The 23,282-nt window shown below is 34.7% G+C and overlaps 2 protein-coding genes across 6 annotated transcripts in view; one reads left to right on the top strand and one right to left on the bottom strand.

Moving 5' to 3' along the window:
- The window catches only part of cactin, a 475,834-nt gene that overhangs the window by 103,788 nt on the left and 348,764 nt on the right, over positions 1-23,282 (top strand). The window lies entirely within an intron of this gene.
- sh3gl1a (SH3-domain GRB2-like 1a) overlaps positions 10,150-23,282 on the bottom strand; it is a 54,297-nt gene continuing 41,164 nt past the window's right edge. Inside the window, exons 8-10 of one of the 5 annotated variants that reach the window (XM_073909852.1) lie at positions 21,492-21,628; positions 13,604-13,648; positions 10,150-10,935 (exon numbers count right to left, since the gene is read on the bottom strand). In XM_073909852.1, coding sequence (XP_073765953.1) covers positions 10,745-10,935; positions 13,604-13,648; positions 21,492-21,628 — 373 coding nt within the window. In that variant the 3' untranslated portion in view covers positions 10,150-10,744. 5 annotated transcript variants of the gene reach the window in all.

Genomic DNA, 23,282 nt, shown 5'->3' with positions numbered 1-23,282 from the left:
GTTTTTGCGCTATAAACGGTATTTATACTACAACGCAATAACATTGTTGTTATTTTTTATCAAATTACCTTTCCTGTCATGGTTTTTATATCCGTTTCACCATTCAGGACCATCTTTTAAAAGCGTTTGGATCAGGTTTGGATGTGGTTAAAAACTGTAGGCCTACATTGTGGACACTGAGTGGAGCCTGCTGCAGCTGCTGTACAGTCTCTACAGCCCACAGAACTTCATAATCTGCTCCAACAACACGATTTGTGCTTGCAGAGTTTATAACTATCTGCACTTTGTTTTGCTTCTTCATCGTTTGTGATTATTGATTTATAATAACAAAAGTTTCAGGAACTGAAATGGAAATAAAGCATTTTCAATATTTTTGAAATCTGTATGTTATTTAATTACCCATGCCATAATAATAGTAATAGTAGCAATAGTAATACCAGAGTGGGAAAAAATTATGTTTAATCAAAATAACCCAATGCATTGGGTTAAAATAACCCATAGTTGGGAAGGTGCTATAATAACTTATAGATTGGGTTATACTGAATGTTGGGGTATTTTTAACTCAACTATTTTAACAGCACTGAAAAAAGATTTGTACTAAATTGTTGCAAACAATATGGATTGAACTTAAACAAGGTTGAACATAATTTAATTTGTTTTTGTTTAAATTGAGCCCAAATAAATTGTTCACAACCACATACCTTTAAGAAAATTAGTAAATTAAATGTATCATTCTTTTGAATGATTGCAAACAATTGATATGGGCCGAATTTAAATAAACAAATTAAGTTGAACATTCAGCCCATATCAATTGTTTGCAATCATGTACATTAACATTTTGTTAGTAAATAATTTTTTTTCAGTGTAATACTGTACTAATGTTGGAGCTGCTGGTTTTATTATAGAAAAGGTACGACTCCAAATCAAAGAGATAAACTATCTATTATTATTTTTTTTTAAATAAATGAAATTATAATTTGTAAAAAAATTTAATTGCTCAATTTCTTTTTCATAGTGTTTACAATTTTTAATGAACTATAGCAGTGGTTCTCAAACGTTTTTCATCAAGTACCACCTCAGAACTGAATTGTCTCTCCGAGTGCCACCATATTAACAGTATTGAAATACAGACAGTAGCATAATAGGCCTAATTGAGCAGCTACAGCTTAGCACAGATCAAAAACCAGGCAGATTAATTCCTATTATTAAGAATATTTATTATTGCTAGCCACTTTAAACATTAAAAATAGTTTGAACATTAACACTGTACTGTGCTTACAGGAAAAACAAATATTATATTAAAATGTGCATTTAAAATTTACATTTAAATGGTAGACTACTGTTCGAAAAAGTAAAAAAAAAACAAAAAACTAAAAGTTTGGACTTAAATGTAAAGTATTAAAATATAGTAGCATATTCATTAAAACCTGGAAATGTGTCTTGGACCTCATAAATATAGTCATCATATTCATATAGAAATTATTTGTGATAATTTTTAAATATATTTTGCATGTAAATATGACATCTATCTATCTATCAATCTATCTATCTATCTATCTATCTATCTATCTATCTATCTATCTATCTGTCTGTCTGTCTGTCTGTCTGTCTGTCTGTCTGTCTGTCTGTCTGTCTGTCTGTCTATCTATTTATCTATCTATCTTTTTCATTTTCACTTTAATGAAACTTAGCCAAAATATATATATATATAAAAACCTGCCACATTGAACCGATGCCACAAAGAATAGGTATAATGTTTGTGAAAGCCCTGACCAAAAAGTTGATCCAAACAGAATATATTAAGTTGAAGTTAGAGTTTTTAGCCCTCCTGTTTATTTTTTATTCTTTTATATTAATCCAATGGTTGAGTTAAAAAAAAAATTGGTGCTTTGTTAGGTTATTTTAAACCTTTATTGGGTTATTTATTATTAACTCTTTATTAATATGCGTAGTATTGTTTTAGCGTTCTACAGTTTATTTAAGCTCTAACGCAATAATGTTTTTCTAATCAAATTACCTCTCTGTGTTGTGTTTTTTTATATTAATTTCACCAGAACTCTTAATTTGATGATACAAAAGCATGCTTCATAGCCGATCTGTATGGATAAATGGGGTGGGGTGGGTGATACACATATTTGAGACATTTGGCCATCATTCTTGCCTTTAGGACCCAGCAAAGACATCAACCCAATAATAAGAATTTATATGTATATAGCCACTTTTTGGCAAAATAACCCAACAAATAGGTTATTTTTGTAACCCAAATTTTTGGGTCAACCTTAACAATCCAATGGATTGGGTTAAAATAACCCAAAAGCAGTTTGGGCCATCACTGGGTTACCTGTTGGGTTATTGTTAACTCAACTTTAAGTGAGTAAAACTTTTTTTAAATCGCTATTCTTTTAAAAGAACATTTTTGTTGAATAAAGAGCTATATTTAGTTTGCTTTGACACATTATTTAAAATTTGTGGTTAAGAAATAACTAGTTTGGAGAAAAATTTGGTAAATCCTTAGTTTTGAGCCCTGAGAAGTCATGTGAAATATAAACTATTTGTAATGCAACACCATAAAAGCATGACCCATTTGCTCATGCTCATCGAGCATGTCATACACAGCATACAAGAAAAGTTAAATAAATGAGGAGGCATGTGGACATAACACAACATCTAAATAAAGTAATTTTAGCATGCCAAAGTAAAATTTATGCATATAGAATATATTTTCTCAACCAAAACATTGTAGCTAGTAAAAATGGCAAGTGGCCACAATGGCTGGTGATCAAAAAAAGTTAATGCAAAGCTCTGATAGATATACACTCACCGGCCACTTTATTAGGTACACCTTACCAGTACAGGGTTGGACCTCCTTTTGCCTTCAGAACTGCCTTAATCCTTCATGGCATAGATTCAACAAAGTACTGAAAATATTCCTCAGAAAGTTTGGTCCATTTTGACATGATAGCATCACACAGTTGTTGCAGATTTGTTGGCTGCACATCCATGATGCCAATCTTTTGTTCCACCACATGCCAAAGGTGCTCTATTGGATTGAGTTCTGGTGACTGTAGAGGTGTACAATGAACTCAGAAAGCAGTCTGAGATGATTTGCGCTTTATGACATGGCTTGTTATCCTGCTGGAAGTATCCATCAGAAGATGGGTACACTGTGGTCATAAAGGGATGGACATGGTCAGCAACAACACTCAAGTAGGCTGTGGCGTTGTCATGATGCTCAATTGGTAAAGTGTGCCAAGAAAACATCCCCCACACCAATACACCACCACCACCAGCCTGAACCATTAATACAAGGCAGGATGGACCCATCCTTTCATGTTTTTGACGCCAAATTCTGACCCTACCATCCGAATGTTGCAGCAGAAATTGAGAAAAATCAGACCAGGCAACGTTTTTCCAATCTTCTATTGTCCAATTTTGGTGAGCCTGTGCGAATTTTAGCCTCAGTGTCCTGTTCTTAGCTAACATGAGTGGCACCCGGTGTGGTCTTTTGCTGCTGTAGCCCATCCGCCTCAAGGTTGGACGTGTTGTGTGTTCAGAGATACTCTTCTGCAGACCTCAGTCGGTTGTAACGAGTGGTTATTTGAGTTACTGTTGTCTTTTTATCAGCTTGAACCGGTCTGGCCATTCTGCTCTGACATCAAGGCATTTGTGCCCAAAGAACTGCCGCTCACTGGATATTTTCTCTTTTTTGGACCATTATCTAAAAACCCTAGAGATGGCTGTGCGTGAAAATCCAGGTGGATCAGCAGTTTCTGAAATACTCAGACCAGCCCATCTGGCACCAACTATGCCACATTTAAACTCACTTAAATCTCCTTAAATCATGCTTAAAATGCACTGAGTTGCTGCCTTGTGATTGGCAGATTTAAATTTGGGTTAACGAGCAGGGGCCTATGACATTATAGGCCCGCGACCCACCTCCATGCATACATACATACATATGAACATACAGATACAGTCAGAATTATTAGCCCCCCTTTGAATTTATTTTTCTTTTTTAAATATTTCCCAAATTATGTTTGACAAAGCAAGGACATTTTCACAGTATGTCTGATAATATTTTTTCTTCTGGAGAAAGTCTTTTTTGTTTTATTTAAGCTAGAATAAAAGCAGTTTTAATTCTTTAGGTCAAAATTGTTAGCCCCTTAGGCTATATATTTTTTGATAATCTACAGAACAAACCATCAATATACAATAACTTGCCTAATTAACCTAAAAAGCCTAGTTAACCTAATTAACCTAGTTAAGCCTTTAAATGTCATTTTAAGCTGTATAGAAGTGTCTTGAAAAATATCTAGTCAAACATTATTTACTGTCAACATAGCAAAGATAAAATAAATCAGTTATTAGAAATGAGTTATTAAAACTATTATGTTTAGAAATGTGTTGGAAAAAATCTTCTTTCCATCAAACAGAAATAGGGCAAAAAAATAAACAGGGGGGGGTAATAATTCATGGGGGCTAACAATTCTGTCTTCAACTGTACACACTCAACTCTGGCTATAAATGGAGTGAAAAATGATTCTTGTTCACTGCTGAAAGTGTCCAAAGACTGACAGAGAACTGCAGTTTTACACCTTTATTTAAGATGCAAATATACAATGTTCTCTTAGCCCTGCACATTTTTTAACAAAACATAAAAATCACAAATAGATGAGGCAGGAATCACTGATTGAAGGAAGTATTCGTTCTTAAACACTTTCTGAAGCACATGATTGTCGTTAAACTTGATTTGAGGCCTAATAATGTTTTCCAGGAACAATAAGACACTAAATTTACAGTATAATACATTCTACCCACGATAAAAACAAAATATTAAATGTAGTGTGTGAAACAGAAGATGCTGAGACTGCAGAATAGTGTATGAGGGAGTTTACAGAAAACTAAAGTTGTGCTTTTATACTTTATAAAGCCAGTCATTCTGGTTTCTTTCGGGTTAAAAAAACAATTACATGAAATCAGATCTGCTGACTGATGCAAAGGTACATTGATCACACAAGTGAAACTTTTTTTCACATTTTCTTTTTAAACGCACTGGTTTTTCAGGATAAATTACTTATGTTCACCTATTAGTGGCACTTATGATGTAAAACAGTGAATATTATACTTTGCATCAGTTTCAGTTTAGTACTTTTGCTAGTGATACTCTGGATAAATTGCAACCAGGGGTCTGTTCTTTGTACGTGGATTACTTAGTTAGCTGGATTTGGTTATTGACGATTTGACATGATCCAGGATCGTTTCGTTCTTCAAAACTGATCAAAGACTTGTTGTCATAGCAACAGTTCTGGTAGCTCAAACCTGGTCGGGAGCAGGCTCATTTCATAAAAACAAGATTAGATCGGGTCAGTTCAAGCAAAGAAAATACTGAAAGCATGCACTGAATGCTGATAATTTCTTAGTAGTTATATATACTTTGGCAAATAGTAAATTTTTAAACTATATATATATATATATATATATATATATATATATATATATATATATATATATATATATATATATATATATATAATTATATATTAATAAAACTTCTAAATGAAAGTACAAAGACTGCCACCTGGTGGTGCAAAGAGAAAACTTGTTGATATTAACTTTTTAAATCGCTTTAGTACAATCCGTGTATGATAATAGACATAAACAATATGTGACTTTTTAAAAGCAATAATACATTTATCCAGTCATAAACATGTTTTGACAGTTAATATGACGGTGATTTGATGCTTCATAAAAGTTGCAGACACCTTTACCAATATCAAAATGCTTTTGTAAACATCCAGTTATTCTTTACGCCCATTAAAAAAAAAAAAAAAACGGTTACTATAATACTACTATGGCTACTATAATAAAGAAAATCCGCTCTAACTGTAAAACTAAATAAACTGCTCTTGAAACATGAAAGGGCCAAGCATGCAGCCCACAACAAAGGTGAAAAGTTGTTGCTTATCATTTTTAACAAACCGTTTACTACTAATTTTATGTAATTTTGCTCACATGGATAATTGAATATTAATCAGATGATGTCATTACGCTGCTGTACTGTCTGCCAATCGTTGCATTGCTGATCATGATTTCGAGGATATACAGATCAGTCCTTCACAACATACGCAACGATCTCAGATCAGTTCATCCAGACATTTTAATCTGATTCACGAACTTGTTTGAAGAACCAAATTAACCAGAAATCAGTTATTAAGATTAACAGATCCAGGATCTGCCAAATCATCTTAGATCATTTAAGCAAGCTACTAAGAACAGTCCCCTGATCTCAGTTTTAATGGATATGCTCTACACTGTAAAATATTATGATCATAAAGTCACGACAAATGTTTTTATATAAATACGGCTGCAGAATATTAAAACAAATTGACAATGCAATATTTGGTTTTTCTGCATGATATATTCCGATATGAAACATATATATTCACTGAAAGGACTGAATAACTATTTGTGAAGAATTCACCATTTCAGAATGGTTAAGGTCATTTTATAAAAGAGTGGATTTACATAAATGATTATAAATTACTTCAGAAGAACTTTAAAGTAGATTTTTAGTGAGGGAAAAAAGTAAAAATAAGAAAAATGTTTTGCATTTGTCTGTTAAGTATTAACAAGGTTAATAAAAGCAGTCAGACACAAATATTAAAACATCTACATGAAAAATGACACTTAACAGCCTTCACTATAAACAAATTCAATTTAAGTCATCTTAAAGCTACAAATGGCATTCATTTGTTTTCCTTTGGCTTAGTCCCTTATTCATCAGGGATCACCACAGCGGAATGAACTGCCAACTACTTCAGCATATGTTTTACGCAGTGGCTGCCTTTCCAGTGGCAACACATTACTGGGAAACTACCATAAACTCACATTCTCACACACACTCATACACTACAGACAATTTAGTTCATTCAATTCACCTATAGAGCATGTCTTTGGACTGTGTGGGAAACCAGAGCACCTGGAGGAAACCCACGCATTAATCTACAATCAACAATTATCAACAATAATCTATACTTGACACTGAAGATCATAAAATGTGACTATTGCAGATTTGCACATTGCGATATCGATGCTGAAATAATATATTGTTAATCATCATAACTGTTGTCATGTTTCAACTTAAGTTTTTTAACTATAAAGCTGCGGTCACACTTGACTTTTCTCCCCATAGACTTTCATTCATACGCACTTGAATGCGTCAGACCGGAAACGCAGGGTCATGCATCAAAATTCGCAGTTCGCTGCGGTGCCAAGTTCAAGCTTTTTGAACTCTGACCTGCGAAATCGTGTCATTTGACTGCGTGAGACCAATCGAGGATGAAAACATGACCTCTCTGGACAGAAATTTAAAACACGAAGCAATCGCTCGCTTTTTTTAATGTCTAATAATCTTGTTTAATCATCCCACCCCTTTTAGCAGCGCCGTACGACATGCACAAACTCTAGTGTGACCACAGCTTTGCAAACTCCACACAGAAATGCCAACTGGCCCAGCTGGGACTCAAGCCAGCAACCTTCTTGCTGTAAGGCGACTACTGAGCTAAAATGAATGACTGAATATGAGACAATATTTTTTGCTGTATGGTTATACTGAATTAGACTTTAGTTGGTGTTTTCTTTAACATCCCTGTTAAAATGTGTCATGGTAAAAATGTTTTTAGAACAGTATACAACTGTATTACACTACACTGGACTCTACACTAAAAGGGACCAATTATGTCTCTTTTTGCAAGATGTAAAAAAAAATAAATAAAAAAAAGTCAATATAGTGTGTATGCAAAGTTTCAGCTCAAAATACCCCACAAATAATGCTTTATAAATCTTTGAAACTGCTCCTTTTTAAGGCTTTGATTCTAATTGTGCCATTATGGTGACTGTCGCTTTAAATTTAAATGAGATTGTGCTGTTTACAAAAGAGGGTGGAGCTACAAATGTCTGTGCCGGTAGTGAAAGATTAAAAAACAAGTCTTATGTAAATGAGGATCACAAATGGGCGGGGCTTTCCCTCTCACTTAAAAGGCAGAATGTCAATCAAAGTGTTTCTGCAGACTGTTTTTATCAAGAGTGACTACAAAAAAATAGAATTTCGTAATTTTTACTATTCGCAGCACACACAGCTACCACACAACGGTGTTAAAACCCCTATAAAATGATTTTTGAATAATGGGTTCCTTTTAAAAATCCAAAAATTCCCTACCTGTATAAATTATATAACTACTGTAATGAAGACCAGCATATTAATTGCACAGACACAGGAACCACATTTTTGGTATGGTTTATCCACTTATAAACAAAATAAATTAGCATCAGTTAAACATAAATTATTTTTACTGCAAAACTTTGAGAATAATTATTAAAAAAAAGAATACATTTGTTCTGCTTATGAATGAATGGGTTTCAATGAGTTTGGCTATGGAAGAACTAAATCAGATCGTTTTTTTTCCCTGAGAGAAAGAAACTGAACAAGAGTCAGTGCTTAAAGGAAGCTTCTGAACTCCCTTTCTGAGAAAAAGAAAACTGCAATCCACACACGCAAGTTCCCTTTTCAAGAATTCTGCATCCCTGTCGTGCTCTAATATCCAAATCATAAACCACAGCAGTAACAATACGAGGATTATTTGTGCATTATCCACTATTGAGATCAGCGACAGTTGCAGTGTGTTGAAGTGGATCAATAAATGTTCTCCTTTCCAGAAAACAGAGTGAAGAGTGGAATTAAGTGGGAAAAGATAAAGAAAAACATGACTTGTTTTCTGAGCACAAACTGGTACTTCAAGTTCATGTTTCGCCTCATTGAAATACTTGTTTAAAAATGGAGTTTATGAGTATGAAGGTATGATTCTAAGGAAGGGAATTCTGTCATTCCAAAAGTGAAATCTAAAATCTAAAGAAGCTATCCGAGTATGAAATAATGTGTGTCTACTAAATTAATATAAATGAATAAATGAGTGAACCTGTTAACACCAATGCAAAGATGTAGATTTGTTTAGAAAAAATAATTCTGTCATGGTTAACTCATCCTCACAGCATTTTAAAAAACTAAACAAATTCTGGTATAATAATGACTGTGCGTATGAGGTTGCAAACGGTTTTATTTTGATTTGAACAATCAATTGCTTTTCTTATTGAATTTACTAATAAATTTACTCTCTATTTATCATGAAGATAACATTAGAGTCAACACTGACCTCATCACTAATGGACAGAAGCAGCAAATGCAGCATTCATAGGGATAGTTGATTCACATAATTGAATTTAAAATTACATCATCATTTACTCTGGCTGGGCCTATAGTCAAAAGCAAATTCTTTGGCAATCCTATCCAAGGAAGTAAAATAAGAAATATTTCAAGACACACTTTCAGTATTTTTAGAAACAGTCAGGCAGCATTAAAACAACACACTGCAGGTAAAAACAATTTAATCGTTAGTTTTTTTTTAAAATGTAAAGTTGTAAAAATGTTTTTAGCTTTTCATAGAGTTAATTTTTTTAGTCTAAAGGCAAAGAAAACATACAATCCAAAATAAATGTTTAAATGCAACCTTTTTGTACTTTATAAATTTGTGTCTACAATTTAATGCATATATTTTCAGGCTGTTTTCTCAACATTTGTTTTTTTTTCACCACTTGCATACACCGCAGCTCTAAGACTAAACTATACAGTCATATAAATAGATAGAAAAAACAATAGATAGCATTAGCGAGCTAACGAACAAGTCAAACGAACGAACGAATGCTCTATCGATAGACAGATAAATATGGATGGATGGATATATAGATAGATAAATAGATAAATAGATAGATAGATAGATAGACAGACAGACAGACAGACAGACAGACAGACAGACCAATAGACAGATATAGATACAGATAGATACACAGATAAAAAGAACAATAGATAGCATGAACGATAAATAGAAAAACAAATGACCAACTGAACAAGAGAACAATTGATAGATAGATAGATAGATAGATAGATAGATAGATAGATAGTGATCAGTTAATGCAAAATAAGCCTCAAAATACTCAAAATCCCCTCTTTAAAATTAATATAATATCCTAATAAAAAACAATTTTAAATAATTTTACCAGACTTCATCCAATGACATCACTTTTCCATTCTAGAAATGTATGCAAACAAGTGTATATTTATTGAAACACCTCATTTGCATATTTAAACATTGTATTTTTAAAGCTTGTATCACAAATAATCTTTGCAATTCTTAATCTCAATCACCTGGAGAAATATAGTGTTCGCTATGAGTAATACATATTTTTAGTGTTCACCTGCAGTGAACAGTCTCGCCTTAAGAGCTGTAATGTTCAAACGTGGCCACTAGAGGACAGTAATCACCAACATCACACATTTCCTCTGCAGACGCTGATACGAATTTCAAAGTAAACACAAAAACCTACTGAACTCCACAAGGAACACTCCCGAAATGGTTTTTATCTTCATCACCTTTCTCAACAATGTTTATTATATGTGAAGTAAAGAATAGCAGTGCTTTACCAAAACACTTTTGACAACTTTCTCAACAACATTTATTATATACTGTATGAAGGAAGGAATGGTAGTGTTTCAGCACAGCGCTGGAAGGAATAATAACTGTATATTCTCTGTCTTTCAGGAGGTAAAGGTGCTCGTAGTGAAACAGAAGTCAGGGATGTTCCCTTTGCTTCTGTCTGTACCTGACATTGCACTGTTTATCCGCTGTAATTTTTAGCGCAGAGGCACCATCACCTCCACGTAGTTGCATGGAAAGAGTCCAGTCTGACCACGAAAGCTTCCCTCATACCAGTTGTCGTCAATCTGGTTGGTGAGTGTGATCACATCGCCCTCGTTAAAGCCCAGCTCTCCCTCATTTTCCGGCTCAAAGTCATACAGAGCTCTGCAGCACGGCTGATCTGCGGCTATGGAGAAACACAAGAGGACAGAAGAAAAAATTAAGCAGAGAAATTAATTATTGGAAAGGGGTTTAAAAAAAGTATCATTTAAAAATATAGTCATTTTAACACTTAAGTATTTTTCAAATTTACAACACTTTCATTATGCTCGTGGCTGTTTTAGCCTCATTGATTTCCATTATAATGACTGCAAAGCCTTAACAACATACACTACCTGACAAAAGTCATTACGCCTATCCAAGTTTTAGGAAAAACCAATAATTACTTGACTTCTAGTTGATCATTTTGTATTAGAAGTGGCTTTTATGAAAGGCAAGGGCCTTTAGATTACCCTTATTTTACCCAACCAAAATATGATCATGCCTTGATTTTTAATTATTTAATTAGGACACTAAGGTCTGACTCTGCTTAGACAAAAGTCTTGTCACTGAACAGAAATAATGTCCAGTATAGAATATAAAGTCATGGTGCAGTTGAAATAGAATGAATATTGTGTGTGACTCCCATGAGCTTGGAGTACTGCATCCATACATCTCTGCAATGACTCAAATAACTTCTATAAATTAATAAAGTCATCTGGAATGGCAAAGAAAGCGTTCTTGCAGGACTCCCAGAGTTCATCAAGATTCTTTGGATTCATCTTCAAAGCCTCCTCCATCTTACCTAGACATGCTTAATAATGTTGATGTCTTGTGACTGGGCTGGCCAATCATGGAGTACCTTGACCTTCTTTGCTTTCAGGAACTTTGATTTGGAGACTGAAGTATGAGAAGGAGCGCTATCCTGCTGAAGAATTTGCCCTTTCCTGTGGTTTGTAATGTAATGGGCAGCACAAATGTCTTGATACCTCAGGCTGTTGATGTTGCCATCCACTCTGCAGATCTCTCACATGACCCCATACTGTAACCCCAAACCATGATTTTTCCTTCACCACACTTGACTGATTTCTTTGAGAATCTTGGGTCCATGCAAGACATATTAGGAAATGAATCTCTGTGTGCTGTTGGGGATGATTTCTTCCATTCTGGGCTGATTTGGAGTCCTAATTTGGCCACAACTTTCTCGGTGTTTCAGCAAATGGGATGATTTTTGTGAATATTGGAGGAAAAGAAAGTACTAGTTACATTTAAAAAGTCTTTAAATGTGTAAAAAAATCACAACTCTCTGGGTAATTCAAATAAAAAACTATCGTTATAATGAAAGTCAAATGCATAACAGCATATAAACATAATCATGAATTCTTGATTGTTGCTGGTTTTTCATGCTGGACAACAGTCAGTAAAAATGCTCAACTCATGTTGGATGGATGGATAGATAGATATAGATATATAAATAGATAAAACAACAGCGAGGATAGATGGGTGGGTGGATGGATGGATGGATGGATGGATGGATGGATGGGTGGGTGGGTGGAAGGATGGATGGACAGAACAACAGCGAGAATGGGTGAATGGATGGATGGATAGATAAAATGATAGAACAATAAAATAATAGAAATAGAGAGAACGGTAGACAGAACAATAGATAGAATGATAGAACAATAAAATGATATATACATGTAGATAAACAGAACATTAAAACAATAGATTGATAGAACGATAGAACATTAAAATAATAGAACATTAGATAGAACGATAAATAGACAAAACAATAAATTGATTGATAGATTGCTAGAATGATAGATACAATGATAGAAGGATAGATTGTTAGAATGATAGATAGACAGCACAATAGAAAGAACGATAGACAGAACGATAGAAAGAGAGAGCGATAGATAGAACGATAGATAAAATGATAGAACATTAAACAATAGAACGACAGACAGACCAATAGATAGAACGACAGAATGATCAATAGAACCATAGATAGAATGATAGACAGAATGATAGATAGACAGAACGGTAGATAGATAGAATAAAAGATGGAACGGTTGATGGATGGAAAGATAGATAGATAGATAGATAGATAGATAGATAGATAGATAGATAGACAGACAGACAGACAGACAGACAGACAGACAGACAGACAGATAGATAGATAAATAGACAGACAGACACTAATGTGTGCATGTGTTGCTTGAAGTAGACTGATTCCCTAATTATTTATAAAGTAATTGAGATCAGATGGCCCTAGAGGACACCCCATGTAGACAGCATACAGTGCAACATCAACATCACTAACAGCCTGTGTGTGTGCGTATGATGTTCATGAACTGTTCATGCAGCTTTTCATAAACAACTCATTTCTGAGCTAAACAAGCTCCCAGGGTGGATCATTTAATGTGTGTCTGTTTGATCACGCTTCTGATTGTGTGTACGAAAGAAAATGTCACAATACCAAATCATCTCTCTCTCACACACACACACACACACACACACACACACACACACACACACACACACACACACACACACACACACACACACACACACACACACACACACACACACACACACACACACACACACACACACACACACACAGAAATATAGACATACAAAGCAAATGATTGTGTTTATTTATGCATGTTTCACCAGAGTATATTCAGCAGGTGTGTGATTCTCACTATTTATTTTTAACAGGACCGGAGGCTGACGACAAAAAAAAAAAAAAAAAAAAAAAGTCTGGCAAAGAAACCTCCACCAAGCCCAGTGTGTGTTTGTGTGTGACTCACAATTACGTTTCTGGCGTGAAGATGCCCTGTTAAAGGAAGGGGCTGCTGACGTAAAAGAAAGAAAAACAATGATCAGTATTTGACTGTGAAAGCAGACATCAAATACACACATCCATTCATATAAACACGCATGAACACATCTGCATTATAAGCCTGTGTTACTGAACTGTCTGATCAGTATGCAGCATGCCATCTGTCTATTTCCTTTATATCCTTTCGCATATAATGACTTTTGCCAGAACGCTGTAAACAACAGAATCCACTAGCTTTGTTGTTGCTTTTTCTAAAAGTAAAAAATAAATGTAAGTACTGCCTTGGCAGCTATCTGAACTATACACAAACAAACAAACAAACAAACAAACAAACAAACAAACAAACAAACAAACAAACAAACAAACAAACAAACAAAGTATATAGGTAAAAGGTATAAGTTAAATTACTGAAATAAAAATAATACATTCATAATTCAGCTTAACAGAATTACTACAAAAATTACATTAAAACAATTGAAAACTTTTTTTTTTAAATAATTAAAAATGTTAGTATATACTACAAGTACACTCACTGGCCCCTTTATTAGGTACACCTGTCCAAAAGCTTGTCAACACAAATTATTAATTAGCCAATCACACGGCAGCAACTCAAATTATTTAGGCATGTTAACATGGTCAAGACGATTTGCTGCAATTCCAATTGAGAATCAGATTGGGGAACAAATGTGATTTAAGTGACTTTGAACGAGACTTGGTTGTTGGTGCCAGAAAAACCAGCGACCTTATTGCTGTGAAGCGTTTGTACTACCCACAGTGCAACCATGACGCCGCAGATATAATTTAAATTTTGTTAACAAAACAGAGCCATCTGTACAAATTGTAGCCTCATCTTTCATACATTTGCAGATCATGATAACCACAGGCGCATCACCTCACAACCATGAGCAGAAATAGCCTGACTATGTGGTTTCTGCAGTGTTTGACATTGGAGTTGCGGAAATAACATGCTTCTCTCTTGATCTCATTTAGCTGTTTAGTAACTAATACAAGGACTATTTAGAAGTAAATATCAAATGCACCAAAGCCATAATGAAATCGAGCTACTCATCTGCACAGCATGGATCATGTGCTCACGACTGAACAGTGCAGAAAACGATTTTCTTTTTGGCAGAAAGTTAATGGTCTGTGTGGCACTAGTGCTCTTTATTATGTCTCATGAAGAAAAGAACAACAATGCTGTCAGTTAGATAAATATGGTTGACCATCTAGCAGGATTTAGTCAAACCAGAGACTCTGAGCTGCACTTGCAAAGTCCTGAAATAATCCTGCATGTCCTGGTGGTCTAGAAATTTGGGTACTGACTAAAAGTGCAGATATGCTATTATAATATTACTCTAGTAGAAGTATTAAGTCCTCTTTTTCACATTCACTCATTAATTGAATCAAAGTACAAAAGTACAACACAGTTGTAATTTACTAGAACTTCTGTTAAACTGCTTTGACACAATTTATATTGTAAAAGCGCTATAGAAATAAAGATGGATTGAAAACAGAAGTTTACTTAATTATGAATGTTTATGTGGCAAGATCATTTAATTACCAAAACCTGTCAAACTCCCTTAAAGGTGCAGTAGGTGATTGTCTTCAGAAACATGTTTTTGTTGTGCCTTTTGAAAGTCTCTTCACAGTCCAATAGTAATGATTACAGTAAATGATCTAAATGTGTTTATATGTATTTTTACATTCTGGGTGAGGCATAAAACAAAAAAATGTTCAATTAAATATTGTCGGGCCGACATCTCCCATAATCCCGATAAGTAGCTCAAACTGTCTGTCAGCAAATGTAGATTCGGACATCTGTGCATCTGTTTACGCAGATCCGCCATTCGTGTGTGCCCGCCTGCATGAGCGCCGCACGTTCACGAGACAATCACAGACGCGGTGAAATGAAATGCTGAACTCAAACTTTGGAAAATCCTGAATCAATATTGGAGTTACTTTTGCATGCTGGAGGAAGGACGACACCATGACTGATGTAATGTTCTGTTTTAGAACTATTTTAGTCAGGCTGAGCTTATGTTAGATTGTGTTGTGTTGTGAATGACTTATATGTACAGAAGTGTTGTTCAGCCACTGAAATCTCCCAGCAGAAGATTGATGCAACTATTTTCAGTTTCATAAGGTCCTTTTACAGCATTGCTAATGTAGATTTATATTTAGTTTAACAACAAACAATCAGTAAATAGCGCTATTCCGTTTAACCTGCTTTATTGAGCTGAAGTTGCTTTTATATTCACATTGGGTCATTTTTGAACAATGATAGTCTTCCTGTACTGTTTACCATGCTACTCTGAATATTCGCTCTAAAATAGCATGTAATTGTGGCTTAGTAATAAATGCAATTCCTGCACGGCGCTGGCCAAACACTGGAACTAACTGGAACTAACTGGAAAATGACATGAACTATTGGGTTGTCAGCTGTTGTGACGTCGTGTGCATGTTCACGATTTCAGGAGGCGTGGCTTTGAATCACAGTCCCTCCCTGCCACCTAAAGATAATGTGCTAGCATTTTGGCAGATCATCTACTGCACCTTTAACTATACTGAAAATTCAAGTGAAAAGATGTGAAACTACTTTTACACATTAAACCCCATTCAGACCAGTCTCTAAAATCAGTGAATTGCTTAATTGAAATTCACTCTGAACAGATCATTTGAATCAGTGAATCATTTACCAGAAGCTCACTCAGAATGGATTATTTTAATCAGTAAATCATTGACTGGAGACTTAATCTACGGAGCTCATTTAGGACAGTGGTCCTCAACCACTGGGCTGCAGACTGGTACCAGTTCATGGATCAATTGGTACCAGGCTGCACAAAATTTATTTGTATTTTTTTTTTTTACATGAATTATTTCCGTTTGATTTATTATCTGAGTCTGAACGATCTTTTATTTTAAAAAGTCTTTTATTTTGAAAAAAGACTGTATTCTCTCGGTTACATCTAGGTCACTTAAGCACCCAAATTTAACCCACAAGCAGCAAAATGAGTAAGAAACAGTCGTCTTTGGAAAGGGGGAAAAGGCCCAGTGAAGGACTCACGAACTGCCAAGGAATGTAAAAATAATAATTATAATAATTCATTTTATTTGTAAATGACACCCAAGACACCCAAGGTCGCCATGCTAAAACTAATTAAAACAAATAATAAAACATTACCAAACAAGCATTGACCAAACAAGTATAAACACACATCGCGTATATAAAATAACAGGATAAAAATTTGTTAAAGGAAAGCCTGCTTAAAAAGATGGGTCTTTAGACGAGATTTCATATTTATGAAATAAAGATTTATTTCATAAGATTTCAAAACTCTGCAGCTAGAATACTTACTCATACCAAACGGTCGGCTCACATAACCCCAATCTTGTATGATCTTCATTGGCTCCCGGTTGCATACCGGATTAAATTCAAAATTCTCCTCCTTGCATTTAGATCTTTAAATACCTTGCACCTTCCTATCTCTGCAACATGCTTGTCCCCTACACCCCAACTCGCTCTTTACGGTCTGCCGACTCTGGCCTTCTTGCTGACCCTCGGTACCGCCTCTCTTTTATGGGGGGCAGATCATTTAGTGCTATTGCACCCAAACTCTGGAACTCTCTAACACACTCACTTCGCTCTGCTAATAATATCTCTGAATTCAAATCCTTACTTAAGACTCACTTATTTTCTGAATGCTTTGCATCTGATCTACCAAACTGACCACTTAATCTGATCCACCACTGCTCTGCTCATATGTCTCTTAGGTTTCGTTTGTGTTATTCATGTTTGTTATATTTGACCTCATGTATGTTTGTTTATCTTTTTGTTGCATTCCTTGTAAAGTGTCCTTGAGCTCTGGAAAGGCGCTATATAAATAAAAATTATTATTATTATTATTTAAAAGTGTGAAGACTATCACTGCTCCTTAGGGGAAGCGAGGTCCATAGCCGACGAGCCATAGAGCTAAATGATCCGTCTCCCACTGTGCTTAATCGAGTAAGAGGTGGTACCAGGGAGAAGGAGTTGGGTGATCTGAGAGTGCAAGAAGGGGTGTAAATATGGAGACGTTCTGTGAGATATTGCGGAGCAAGACTATGAAGTGCCTTGAAAGTTAGAAGTAATATTTTAAAATCAATACAAAACTTTACCGGAAGCCAGTGAAGCTGATAAAGGAGTCCTAGAGATGACATGAGCTGCATGGTTCTGAACCGGTTGGAATTTATGGAGAAGTTTAGAAGGAAGCCCAGAAAGAAGTGCATTACAGTAGTTAAGACTTGAAGTAACTAATGCTTGGATAAGAATTTCTGTGTTATTGGTTGTGAAAGAAGGGCGGAGACGAGTGATATTGCGCATGTATCTACAACCCATTTGTCAACAAATTAGGTAAATCCACAATAGTTGTACAAGAAGATCAACTGATGGAGATCGCAAATGACGGCGGCCTTTTAGGGGGCGTTCATATATTGCGTCTTTTCTAGAGTTCACATAAGTTCGTTGTTTTCAATGGAGGTGCGTGGTTTGTGCTCACAAGTGTTGTGGAGCGCTTGCGCCTTCCAGACCAGACGCACCCAGTTAAAACGAGCGTACCCAAGTCACGTGACAAGAACTGACAGTTTACATTTTTTTTAAAACTATTTTAAGGTCAATATTATTAACCCCCTAAAGCAATATTTTTTCGATTGTCTACAAAACAAACCATTGTTACATAATGACTTGTTTAATTACCCTACCTTGCCTAATTAAGCCTTTAAATTTCACTTAAAGCTCAAGACTAGTATCTTAAAAAAAATTCTAGTAAAATAATGCTGTCACCATGGAAAAGAAAAACGAAATCCGTTATTAGAAATGAGTTATTAAAACTATTATGCTTAGAATTATGCTGAATTGGGGGACAAAATATATACGGGGGATAATAATTCTACATCCAGTGCAGTTTCCCACTGAGAGCGTGTTGGTTAATCAACTGCGTCGTCTTGGCTTGTCTCCGTGGAAACCGGAGAGCGTGTGAGCATAAACTCAGTGAATCATGCAGAGATCATTGTTAGATGAATGAGTTAAGGTCGCCCATTAGACTGATTTACATTAACCTTGCTCTCGATTGATGTGAATTTGGGAAGACAGGGCTGTTACGTGTGATTCAAAGCATGTTTCCGGAAGCCCCTGAAATTGCACGATTAACCTTTGCTGAATTAGGTTAGTCATTTGCACTTGTAATGGCTTTCTGTGTTTCACGTCTACTACCACCATGCCATTCGAAGTCTGTAAGGAGATTCAGGCGTCCTCGCTAAGATTTAAATGGGATTTTTTTTTTTTTATAAAAATCTGCATGTTAATGAACTTTATATTACTGTATTACAGTGAAAGAAGCACTCCACTGACTTTACAACTCGAGTTAAAACAACTGAGTTTTGCTATTTTTAAATCCATTCAGAAAAATCTCTGGGTCCGGCAGGAGCACTTTTAGCTTAGCTTAGCATAGATCATTGAATCGGATTAGACCATTAGCATCTCACGTAAAAATTAAAAAAGAGTTCTGACAATTATTATTTAAAGTTTTACTCTTTTTTTTATCTACATCATGTGCTAGGACTGATGAATAAATAAAAGTTGCTATTTTCTTGGTTGATATGTCTAAAAACTATACTCACATTCTAGCGTAATAATAAACTTTACCGTCGTATCATGTTCCCAGCAGGAACAATGATATTATATATTATGATATATGCAGTGCCTAAAAAAATAAACAAAATAAATAAAAATCGATCATCCATATATTCTGGCCTAAATACAGCAGGGAAAATAAGTATTGATACCCTTTTATTCTTAGAACACATTTTTCTATTTCATAAATATTAAATATTTTTGAAGGTTGACTAAAAGGTTGAAAAAATTTTCCCCAGATGTTGGTAACAACCAAAGAAATCTATATATGCAAAGAAAACAAATCTAAGTTGTTTGCAAATAAGGCTATGTGTAATAAAATGAAATGACGCAGGGAAAAAGTATTGAACACATGAAGAAAGGGAGGTGTAGAAAGGCAGTGAAAGCCCAGAGAGTAGCTGAAATCAGCAACCCTCTGCCCTTCCTCATTGTAAATGAATATTAGCTGCTTCAGTCCAATCAGGATGATGAAGATGACACCAGGGTGGACATTTCAGCTAGACAATGATCCAAAACACAGCCAAGGAAACTCTCAAATGCTTTCAGAGAAAGAAAATAAAGCTGTAGAATGGCCCAACCAATCACCTGACTTGAATCCAATAGAAAATACAAATTAAAGCTCAGATTTGATAGACGAGACCCACAGAATCATCAAGATTTTTACACTCTCTTGATGTCTATAAAAACTCACACCTGAGCAATGCATGTGACTTCATTCTCCATATGAGAGGCGGATTTAAGCTGCCATCACCAGAAAAGCCTTTTATATAAAGTATTAAAGTTTCAGTAGTTCAGCACTTTCTCCTGGTGTCATTTCATTGTTATTACATTTAACTATTTTCTCAGATTTGTTTTTTTTTTTTTTTAATGCTGTGGCGACCCCAGATTAACAAAGGGACTAAGCCGACCAGAAAAAGAATGAATGAATGTTTTTATGTTAGGGTTTTTAAAAAAATCTGGTTCAATTTCACGTCAACAGCTCCTTTAGAAACATTATTCCCAGGATAAAATCATGATGTGTTCGATATTTATTTTCCCTGCTGTTGATACAGTTTAGGAAATACTGAATTATCTCTCATGAATGTTTCCATGAATGATTAGATTGACAGAATTAGCAGATTTTTTTTTTTTAAATGGTGTGTTTTTTTTTTATGTCAATCATGTGGCTTTCCCAGTTGTGTACACTGCATACGGTTTAAAAATTAATCCCAAATTAATTTAATAAGATTCTGTAGTCTTTATTTGGATAAAATTAAACAAGTTCAGTGCTGATTCAGGTAATTATTGTTAGTGAATTTGAATGTGTGCAAAAAGGATTGTGGGTGAATATGTTCAACAAAATGATAGAGTTGATTACTAACCTCAAAACTCAAAACAGGTCTGCATTTAAGGGTTTATTGGTTATTGTTTATGGGTTATTGACTGAGTTTTTGCTTCGAGAATCTCAGCATTTCACTATAGTCTCATTTTTTTTCAGAATGAATGAGAAATAAAAAAATACTGTGAGTTTACAAACTGAAGCAGGCGTCTTTGTTAAGATTTAAACAGGAATTTATATTAGTAATAGAAACATTAATAGACTTTATATAAATGCATTACTGATAAAGGAACACTTTACTCATTTTACAACTTAAAATGAGTTAAACGGTTGAGTTTTACCATTTTTATATCCATTCAGTCGATTCCTGTGTCTGGCAGGGGTATTTTAGCTTAGCTTAGCATAGATCACTGAATCGGATTAGACCATTAGCATCTCACTCTGTCCATTAGCACCTCGATCACACATCACAGCATATCTCGTAATTCAGTTTTTTTTTTCTATCATGAAATTAAAGTATACATTGCCAGTATAAATTTTACAATTCTGACTTTTCCCCTCAGAACCTTGCTGTTCAATTATTTTAGCTTAAATCAGAGGTGCCCAAACTCAGTCCTGGAGGGCCGATGTCCTGCAGATTTTAGTTCCAACCCCAATTAGACATCTGGACCAGCTAACCAATCTCTTTCTAGATATACTAAAACACTTCCAGGCAGGTGTGTTGAAGGAAGTTGGAGCTAAACTATGCAGGACACCGGCCCTCTAGGACAGAGTTTGGGCACCCCTGATATAATTTAAAGGATGCATATGTTTAAGCACTCTGGTTTCATGATTTCAGTATTTTTCTTGTAAATATCAGGTTGATCTGACCTGTGGATGAGTATGAGGGTGGTGCTGCTGCTGATGGATTCCAGCCTCCGTTGGAGTCTTCTGGATCCGAGTAATCAATGCTCGGTCTGGACACAGGCATCCGCTTCTGCCGAGGCTGAGACTGGGCCTTGTTTACTCTGCAGGACATACACAAAAACATCAACACAAATGCAGGTAAAAACACAGACTGCACTCTGGTAAAAAAAAATACAAAATTGTGCAACAATACGGGTTATTTCGTTCACATATTCAACAAAATATAAGACTTTTTCTGATTTTTATGTATAGATGTATATATACAGGTGAGGTCAGAATTATTAGCCCCCTGTATATATTTTTGTTTGACGGAGAGAAGATTTTTTCAAAACATTTCTAAACATAATAGTTTTAATAATTTATTTGTAATAACTGATTTATTTTATCTTTGCCATGATGACAGTAAATGATATTTGACTAGATTTTTCAAGACACTTCTACACAGCCTAAAGTGACATTTAAAGGCTTAACTAGGTTAATTAGGTTAACTAGGTAGGTTAGGGTAACTAGGCAAGTTATTGTGTGACGACTGTATGCTTTAGAAAAGATACAATACATGGTGAGAAGTCTAGCCCTAGGCTGCAAAAAGCAAATATAAGAATTAAGTTCTTTAACCTTTATAGTGCCATATTAAATTGTGTTGGGGTAAAAAGAATGTTTTGATTTCTTTGACCATCATGGCGATGTTATCACCTCAAATCTTAAACGTGCAGATATGAAAACCGCGGCACACTACAAAATATTAAGAATATCGTGCCGGTGGATAATAATATTGACATAAAAGAATCTAAATATTCTTTTATTTTAGCTGAAATCAAACAAATAAGACTTTCTCTAGAAGAAACAAAATATCTAGACATACTGTGAAAACTTCCTTGCTCTGTTAAACATAATTTGAGAAATATAAAAAAACAAAACAAAAGGGGTTAATAATTCTGACTCCAACTGTATATCAAATGTATGTAATATTTGCTCCTTAATGCCTCTTTTCTATTCTATGACATGAAAACTGCACCCAAAGAAATCCATAAATTTCCACAGATTGTTGAGCCTGTCATTCCATCTGTATCTTATGTAAGTATATTGTGAATACATATATTTATTCAGCTTTTAATATTTAATTTATTTACATTATAATAGCATTTAAAGTACATACAGTTGAAGTCAGAATTATTAGACCTCCTGAATTATTAGCTATTTCTTACAACACATTTCTTAATAGTTTTAATAACTCATTTCTAATAACTGATTTCTTTAATCTTTGCCATGATGACAGTACAGAATAATTTACTAAATATTTTTCAAGACACTTCTATACAGCGTAAAGTGACATTTAAAGGCTTAACTTGGTTAATTAGGGTAACTAGGCAAGTTGTTGCATCATGATGGTTTGTTCTGTAGATAAATCGACAAAACTAATAATATTGACCTTAAAATGGTTTTGAAAAAAAATGTAAAACTGCTTTTATTCCAACCAAAATAAAACAAATAAGACTTTCTCCAGAAGAAAAAAACATTAGGAAATACTGTGAAATATTCCTTGCTCTGTTAAACATTATTTGCGAAATATAAAAAAAAGAGGCAAAATAATAATAATAATAAATCACAGGAGGGCTAATAGTTTTGACTATGGCCAATTCCCAATTCTATTTTTATACCTCTACCCCTTCCCTTTGGCCCTTAAAACAGAGTGTGAAGGGGAAGGGCTTCAAAATTTACCCCAAGTAAATGGGACAGCACTACAGCACCTGCATC

Source organism: Danio rerio, chromosome 2 (assembly GCF_049306965.1).
Source record: "Danio rerio strain Tuebingen ecotype United States chromosome 2, GRCz12tu, whole genome shotgun sequence".
NCBI lineage: Eukaryota > Metazoa > Chordata > Actinopteri > Cypriniformes > Danionidae > Danio > Danio rerio.
This window is presented reverse-complemented; position numbering and strand designations above follow the sequence as displayed.